The sequence below is a fragment of the Monopterus albus genome, unplaced genomic scaffold (genome assembly GCF_001952655.1).
Source record: "Monopterus albus unplaced genomic scaffold, M_albus_1.0 scaffold22.1, whole genome shotgun sequence".
Lineage (NCBI taxonomy): Eukaryota > Metazoa > Chordata > Actinopteri > Synbranchiformes > Synbranchidae > Monopterus > Monopterus albus.
The window spans coordinates 2,340,170-2,349,334 of NW_018127902.1; the positions used below are offsets into that span (position 1 = coordinate 2,340,170).

General features: G+C 40.0%; 1 protein-coding gene across 1 annotated transcript in view; it reads right to left on the minus strand.

Annotated features, from left to right (window-relative positions):
- rptor (regulatory associated protein of MTOR, complex 1) overlaps nt 1-9,165 on the minus strand; it is a 186,077-nt gene that overhangs the window by 91,072 nt on the left and 85,840 nt on the right. Inside the window, 1 exon segment of the mRNA XM_020594142.1 lies at nt 3,876-3,935. Within this exon segment, the coding sequence (XP_020449798.1) occupies nt 3,876-3,935 (60 nt within the window).

Consider the following 9,165-nt stretch of genomic DNA (forward strand, 5'->3'; position numbering starts at 1 on the left):
AATTTTCACTTTTCTTTAGTGTCTTGTTTGTGACCACTTGATAAAATGAAGTCCAATATGTACTCTCCTTTAGGCTGTTTTAACCAAACCCGGAAAAAACATCTGGTTCTTTAAATACTACAGTAATAATAAAATACAACAGTATGTTAAACAGCTCTCCAAAAAGTCTGTCTGCCTTTTGGTGCTGAGCAGGTAATGGGCCTAAGGTTCTTCATAGTTTCCTCCTGCAGCTGAAGTTTGCGAGACAAAAAAACCAAAATAATAAGCTAAAAGAGACTAAAAGGCTTCACAGAGCTGAGGGGATGGCAGATTTGGTTCGCTTTTTTTGTGAATTTGTCCATGTATGTGTCTCCTTTGACATTACACACAGTCATTTGATCAATCGTTAATATAAAACGGTGATCAGTGCAGCTTCAAAGTCCTCTGACGTTTTTATTTTTTAAGAAACTTCATATCCATTACTCTTCTAGCGACAAAGCCCACAGTTCGTGACATTTCCTGTTTTTATCACTGAAAAATATTTAACTTTGGCTCTTGAATTTAGTTTGGCTCCTAGTTCGGCTTCATGAGACAAATGGGTTTAGTTCCATTTTTGTTTTTTTGAGCTCTGAGGGACATCAGCAGAGTTAGTATTCAGGACAATGCAACAACAACAAATTAAGCATCAGGAAACCCACAATCCCCTCACTGATTAAAAATGAAAAGCCAGACAACATCAGGACTGAGGAGTACTGTATAGCCTTTCTGTGTCATTAATGTGCTTCTTCTCTTCACACCTACCTAACGTAACTTAGATGATCTTTATTGCTTTTTTAACATTCATGTTATTGACATACCATTTATTTTTCCCATATGGAGTTCCATCCTCACTATTTCCATGCTTATAAGATCAATTCAAGGTCATGAAATTGCATGAATTAATTTTACTACTGTTTTCAATATTGTTTAGAACTGACAACAATTCAAATCCAATTTCAGCAGAGCATACAGTGGGTACGGAAAGTATTCAGACCCCCTTAAATTTTTCACTCTTTGTTATATTGCAGCCATATGCTAAAATCATTTAAGTTCATTTTTTTTCTCATTAATGTACACACAGCACCATGTGATATTTCAGTTTTTCTTTTTTAATAAATTGCAAAAATGTCAACAATTCTGTGTTTTTCTGTCAATATGGGGTGCTGTGTGTACATTAATGAGGAAAAAATGAACTTAAATGATTTTAGCATATGGCTGCAATATAACAAAGAGTGAAAAATTTAAGGGGGTCGGAATACTTTCCGTACCCACTGTATATACTAATATAAAAAAGGTCAGCTCTTTGCTGGTGCAGAACTCTTTCTCTTACCCTTACTGGCTTGCTATTAGTATGCTGTCCTGCCGTGGGGATGTCTGAGGCAGACGCCTAACATGAAAAGCCGAGTGCAGGATCTTACAAAACACAGCTGAACAATCTGTGTACGACTGTTTCACCTTGATGGGATTTTTTCTTTAAAATAAGAATGAAACTTTTTTCTCTCTGCTAGTCGTGGCTGCACACGATGAGAGGTTAGACAAACTGTTCTGTTTTTTTTTCATGCGTTGGTTTAGAGCTGACTTCATTCAAGCCTAACAAATGATTGGTTACTGACTGAAGCTTTGTATTCAGATCACAGTTCGTTTGCCTTTGAGATTCAGAATTTCATTTTGAGTTGGCAGACTTACTCCAAAACCATTGTTAAACTGTCACATCTTTGATGTTTCTGTTCCATGTTTTACTTACGCCTAACACCAGAATGAGATCAGGCCCAAATGCTTTGCCCAGCAGCGTCTCTGACATACACAAGCAGGATGTTTGTGGGTGTTAAAACTCTCCTTATAATAACTGGGTCATGCATGACTTTTTCACCTCTCCACAGTAGTCTATTCTTTATTCTGGCAAGACAAGGGATACAGGGTGAAGAAGGCATTAAAATCTGAGCATGAATGTAGAGCTTCGCTGCCGTCAAACCCACTGACTGATGTTGGTGTGACTGAGAAGTCAGGAAGCAGAAAAAATGTGGAAGACAACTGGAAAAAGGGCTTATTTCTACAGAGGTGTCTGCCATCACTCTAGTGGTTTCCCATTCTGCCTTGGGAGTCACCTGGCAGCAGCTTTTGTACAGTACTGGGGCATTTCTTGCATAATATTCATCCACTGAAGAGAAGTGGTGTTTGATAGAAGAGAGCAAGGAGTTGGGGAAATGGTGTGTAAAAATGCAAAGGTGAAAGAAAAAAAGGTAAAGTTAACGAAACTGTAAAAGCAGGACGAAGAGTGACAACTGAGACATGGTTATGTGACACTCAGGCTAAAACCAGAGCACAAACCTGGCAGATTAGTTTCCCCATAATGCCTTCACATCTGGAAGAAATACCCATTGCACCCTAGTAAAATGATTCTTTGAACATGAAAACCTGCTGTTGGCATTTGGAATGACACCGATATCATTATTAGTTTTCAAGTCATTCCAGAAAAATGATGAAAAATTACCAAATGGCTAAATAAATGTCCCACACAGACTGGTATAACAGTGTGGACTTACAGTCCTTCATAAACACACCACCTGCATTATGATGACTCACGTGGACATAATAAACATTTTCACAGCACTTATTTCATCAAAATTCAAAAAGAGTCATGTTGTATTTACTGAACCAGTCCGCTGCAAAAAAGTCTGTCTTTATTTGGTTAGTTTTTATTTGCTTCTACTTTGCCGTTTTTTTCAAAAGCACCAATAAATTAAAATGGCAGCAAATCTTAAAACACAGCGGCTTATTAAAAACATACTGTACATTAGCAATGGAGTATTAATGGGATCCACACTGAAAGTGAGATATGAGCGTTCTGTGTCTGTCATCAGCCCACCTGTCCTTCTGTGCAGGACAGTGGACGGACAAAGAGTCTTCACCAGGCTGACAGACAACATCAACATAGTGGACTAAAGCAGTTTTCATATGAGCTCATCAGGAAGAAATCATGTGCATACGTAGCCCATGAACTTACTGATTTTACTGATTCTCTCTGGCCCACTTACAGAAGGCGAGTGACAACAAAAGCAGCGTGATCCACCATAATAACTACCAGCAGAAACAGAAAATAAAGGGATTTGTGGGATCTAAACATCTGTCTGTGGAGATTATGCTTCACTAAACACGAAAAATAAAAAATAAATGAAGCATAAAAATCACGTTCCAGTGGAGACGCATGTTTCACGTGCATCTTGAATTCGGTGTAGATCGACACATTAGATAAGTAGGAATTCTATCTGCGGCGTAAGCCACGCATATACAACGCATCTTAAAATGCACTTAGTGTGGATTAGGTGTTAGGGCCACATTAAGGAAAAAATAAAGGGAGGAAAATTACATTTTTTAATTTAGGCATGTCGAGAATAAAGTCGAAATGTCGAGAATAAAGTTGAAATACTATTTTCTAGAAAAGAATTCAAAATAAAGTTCCATGATGTACATGATGCAGTACATAGTATACTGCAACTGTGCCCATTTGAAATAAAGCACAGTTCTAATATAATACTTCTGAATAAAAGTCTGGCCTCTCGTTACAGCTGAGGTTTAAAAATAAAGGTTCTATTTGAGCATTTACAGTATTATCAAACCACTGCTGCTGAACTCACTGACACATATACAGTACACAGAAAACCCCTCTTCAGGACAAACATGACAGCCCACTCTGTCTCTGCACAAGCCCTGAGAGCCAAAGAGACATACAGGAAGGCAGAGAGCAAGAGACAGACATGAAGAAATGACCAGGATAACGATGTGGACTGTGTCCTCCTATTTGTTTGTTTGTTTGTTTGTATTGGGTTATTTTTGGAAGGCTGTGGTGTGCCACTTACTTCTCAATAAGGTCTAAAGTCACCCCTGGCACCAACTTGGCACTCTTCTGCATACAAAACCTGAAAAAAGGAGACAGGAAGAAGCTGTTGAACAGGGCTGGAAAGAAAAGCGCTGCATAGACTAGACAAAGCAATAAAAACGTTTGGCCTCTAGAGCACAAATTTTAGGACCTACAAGAGAGACAATCAACAGGTAAAACACTTATATGAAAAATGAGAGTTTCAAAGATTACAACCACTGAGCACCTTGATAAGTGTATTTTGGCTGAGTTACAGATAAAGGGAGGAGGCAGGCAGTCAGCAGGGAACACAGAGCCATATTTTGAAACGTCTGGCATGGGGGTTACTGTTTACTGTGTGTGGTTAGCTCTGACAGGTTTGGCCAGCTGTAAGTCACAGCAGGTTGGCGCTGACGAACACTGCGAGCCGTCACACACCTGCAGGCATGTGTGTATGTATGCAAACATCAGCCACACAAAAGCTGCAGGGAACACTAAATCTGGAAAAGCATAGCAGATTTCACAGCAAAAATTATTAGGTTGTTTCAACATAAAAATACAAATTGCCACACTGCATTGGTACAAAATTGTTCATTCATTGTTCTAATACATATAAAAGTTGCTGTAATAAAATACAAAACTTGCTACATCAACTTAACTGAACTTAAAGCTGCACATGGTTAACACATTATGGCTTCAATGTTGATATGTGTACGCAACACGGGTACAAGTTAACATGTCCAGCCTTGGATCAACATGAGCATTCATGTAGAATCATTTTTCATGTGTGTCAAGTCCATTATTCACTCTCCTTTTAGCCCTGTTTTGGTCTTCAACCCCTCCTCAACCTCCTGGCTCTCGAGCTGCTAAATGCTGCACTATGGAGCAACTAGCTGCTTGATAACTTCCTCCAGCTGCTCTTTGGTGGTGGGCAAGTAGCATAATCCACCCATCTACCCAAAACAAAAACAGCAGCTGGTGAAATAAACTGATGAGACTGAATGAAAAACAATAATTCTGGGGGCTGTAAAATCCAAAACAATGAGTTGGAAATCTCCATAGGGGAGCTGCAAACTGACCAATCTCAGTATGTTACTACAAACTACTCTTTTCACATTACAGTCATTGCACCCATTGCCCATATACAAATATCGAGTAGTGCAGCTTTAAACTAGAATTATATACCTCTGCCAAACGTAACTTGCAGTTTACACCAATCAATCAATCACCTTTATTTCGCCAAGGAATTTGTTTCCGGTACAGAACCGAGGCTGCCATCTAGGGCGCCAACTCAACTGATGGCTCTGGAATAATTTCCAGTGAAACATGCTGTCCCTGTTTTTACAGATGAGTACTGAGGACTGATAGAGAGCGTCTTTGAATCCAAGTGGACATTTGTGCCAAATTTGAAGAAAGCCGCTCAGGGTGTTCCTGATGTTTAGCATTCACAAAAAAATGGGAGGTCGCTGTGACCTTGACCTTTGACCACCAAAATCTATCAAATTCCTCCTTGAGTCCAAGTTGACATTAGTACCAAACTTGACAACATTTCCTCAACTGAGTTGTCACGTTCACAAGAATGGGACGGACGACCAGAAACACAATGCCTCCAGCCACTTGGTCATTTTCTCCACCAAGGCTTGAAGCCGGGATTCCTGCATGGAAGTGAATTTGAATTCCAAAATGAGAGTAGTCATGTGTGGATTGGGAATTCATATCCAACAGCTGATCTAAAGCAATAGAAAATAAATTCAAAGGTTCTTCCTGCTGCTGAAGGATAATGAGATCCCACATGGCAGCAGTGTGACTTACTGTCTCTTTAATGAACAGCACAGGTCCTGAGTGTGCCTGACATTCGTGAAACAAAGGGGGGGAAGGATATAACCAAGAGAACTTGTTCTAAAGTCCTTATGTACAAAATCTATGCTTTGCTGTTTGTGTCGTGAACAGAGGCACGTCATTGTTTTCCCCTGTACAACATCATTTAATATTGCTTCACTTTTACTTCTGAAAGTCAACTGAAGCACAGATTAAACATTTTGATTGTGTTTTGTTTGTGTTTGCTGCAAAAGACAACAGCAAATCCCCAGACATACACACATTGATTAACTAAAAATGGTGTCTGGCAGAAACAGACAGAAAGGCCTAAACAAACAGAGAACAGACATGGCAGCAGGTTGCAACCCTTGTGCAGAGTTATGTAAGATCCCTCAGGCACTGATGAGAGATAAGAAAGGAAAAGAAGAAGGGGAAACTGTTAGCCACTGCTTTTTGCTCTTAGCTCATCTGTGATGTGAGCACTCTGTACTTTTCAGACTCGCACCGGAGCCTTGAAAATCTTTACGCATGCTACCTGTGTGAAAGGGCAACTCTGGACAAAGGCCGAGCCTGATTCAACGAACACAGTCCAGAATTCATGTGTGAAAACAACTTCTGTGACTTATCCTGGATCCAGTTACTCTACCTCACTCGGGAAAGGCCTGTCCAGCTCTAAGACCCAGCTGTAAAAAGGAGGTTGGCGGCTGGTCACTCTGCCAAGGTGACCAGAACCAAACAGGAGAAATTAGGCAAGAAACCATATGGGTCTGAACTCCCATGGCACCCACAGGAGCATACTGGTTACTGGGTCAATACCCTTCCTTAGCCACTAGATAGGGACCAAAGAAGAAGATGACAACTCTGTGTCATCATATGAATCATGGCATGAAGTGTGGAGCACTGATGTTACAGGACTACCAGCTGCTTTTCACAGTCTGGTTAAATCTTTTTTTTTATAACAACTGGAGCCATGAAAAGAGACAACTAATGCTATGGTAGCTAGCTTCGAACCCAGCACAGAGTGTATGAGAGGGCTTTTGACTGGTTAAGTCTGGACAGACATGCATGTAAACTGCAACTTGGCTGGTTGGCAAACGCATACAACAGCAAGGTGGTAATTTTAGTTTCAGACCTGTCATCACTTGGCTCTTGCCTAAAACTCAGCGGTTTTTGAAAATGTCTGTGCCATCTGAGCTGAACTGCATCACTTCAGGTTTAGTGTAAGTGCCAGAGAAAGGGCACTGTCAAAAATAAACAATAATTCGTTTCAACCATGACTCAGGATTGAAAAATGATTCAGCCAGAGCTGATAAGGGAACATTGGGTTTGGTTTTAGTCAAAAATATCTCCGAAGAAGAAAAAAAAACAACATGGAGGAAGCCACAGCACCCCTGTGGTAGGGCAACATGTGTAGTGGTATAACTGAAGAGGTTGGAGGGTAAACCTGCTGAGGTGTTGGCTTAGCCTGCTTTGCATTCCACAGAAATTCATCACTGCTACCTGATTCTTTACTAAAGGGCTGAACATGCTGTACATTACCCTTGGATCTGCCACGGTAGTAATGCTACAGTTTCCTAAACATGTTTCTGTACCTTATAACCTGCTAAATTTAGCTCATTCTCCCAGACTAAGGCTGTATCTGAAATTACTCCCTTATTCCCACCTCAACTGGTGCAAAGTAAAAGTCAGGGGAACATCAAAGTCAATAGGATTCATCTTTTGGAGAGCATGAATGTCTGAACCAAACTGTGTGGAAATCCATCTAGTAGAAGTTGAGATATTTTACTAGATCAATGAATATTTTGACCTTCAAGAAGCACTAAAGGAATAGTTATGAAGCTATCTCACTTGAAACCAAAAATTTCAACCTGCCAGTGGCACTAGATAAAAAATAAATACATAAATAAAATCCATCACCAAAGTCACAGGGTTCCATGTGACGAACTGTGAATTTCTTTACAAAATAACAGTTGCAGAGATATTTAAATCTGGACCAAACAATGAACCAGTCAGCCAAATGACCAACACTACCACCCCAAGACCCAAGTTGGCTAAAATAAAACCTTTTGCCATTTTTTTCCAGTAGAAAACAAATTGACAGAATACCCAGTAGTCCATCTAACTAAAATGTGTGGGTAAAGTTTGGTCTTGAAGTAGAAACTGAGAAACAAAAATTAGTTTTTTTAATTTGAAAGCAATATGGAGCTGATCAAAAGATAAGCAGGAAATGGACGGCAGAGGTGAGTCATACTATAACTTTCAGCGTGGATCATCTCATCTCTAACTGAGTCGACAGTAAGGTTTTTATTGTAACAACTACTTAACTGGCTGCTGAACTTTGGGATGCACCAGTGACTGTGGCTGACGAACTAAATGTTTATATGATGAAGAAAACACACATAGGTTAAGAGAAGGGCTGGAGACCAAAGATGAAGAGGAAATTGAGGGATTATTATGAACAAGTAAGAGCAAGGTCACCAAATTTAATTGGATCAGTGAATAAGAGAGAGCGGGTGTGTGGGTGCTAAGAGAGGAGGGTAGGAGTGGCCATGTACATATTAAACTTTGAGCAGAGAAATGAAGTGGATCTTGTGTGAGGAAATGACTGTACTGCTCCTAGAGTGGGAGGTGGAGGAGTGGGAGGAATATCTCCTCTGGTCACTGCAGGGCCAGCTTCAGTCTGCTACCGCTCATTAATCCTTCAATCAGCCTTTCTGTCCCTTGTCACAGTCTCTGTCAGCCATGTGCTGGAGGGGCTGCTGGGTGGCTCAAATCTAATCTGCACTGACACGAGATATACTGTAATACACTCAGCATTGCACATTTCATGAAGCCACTTCACTTGTAAATATGACAAATACTGTTTTTTTGCAGTTATTGTTCTGATTCTTACTATGTATTAATTTTCCATGGATTATTTTATCTTACTGACATAATACTATAATTAACTGCATTATGGTAATTAGCACTATTCTAATATGTTGTACACAGAGGTTACATTGACTAAATATTTTCCATCGACAGAATTTTTTTAATAATGACAAAAAAATCTGAATGGTGTCATTCATTTTGACTAACTTAAAGTAAGGCTGCTAAAAAGCTCAAATGGTTGTTATGGCATTGGTAAACAAGGTTAACAAAGAGGAACTGATTTGGTGAATGAAGGACAACTGAGACCTACTCAACACACCTCGCTATCTGGGAGTAGTCAGTGTGCCAAAGAGCCATGGACGGAGGCCACGGAACCTGTCTGTGACCACTACAGGTCACAGAGGGGTGCAACTGAGTTCAATTCAGTTAGCCTAACCTCTTGTAAATGGGTTGTTCATGCTGTAATAGTTAATTGTCTAATTTAGTGAAATTGCATTGTTCATATTTGCTTGTTTACGCACAATGGCCGCAGTGTTTTTAGTGGCCACTGCTGTCACTGTGGGGGAAAAAAAAAAAAGTTCATGTGGGGTTGGCATGGAAAG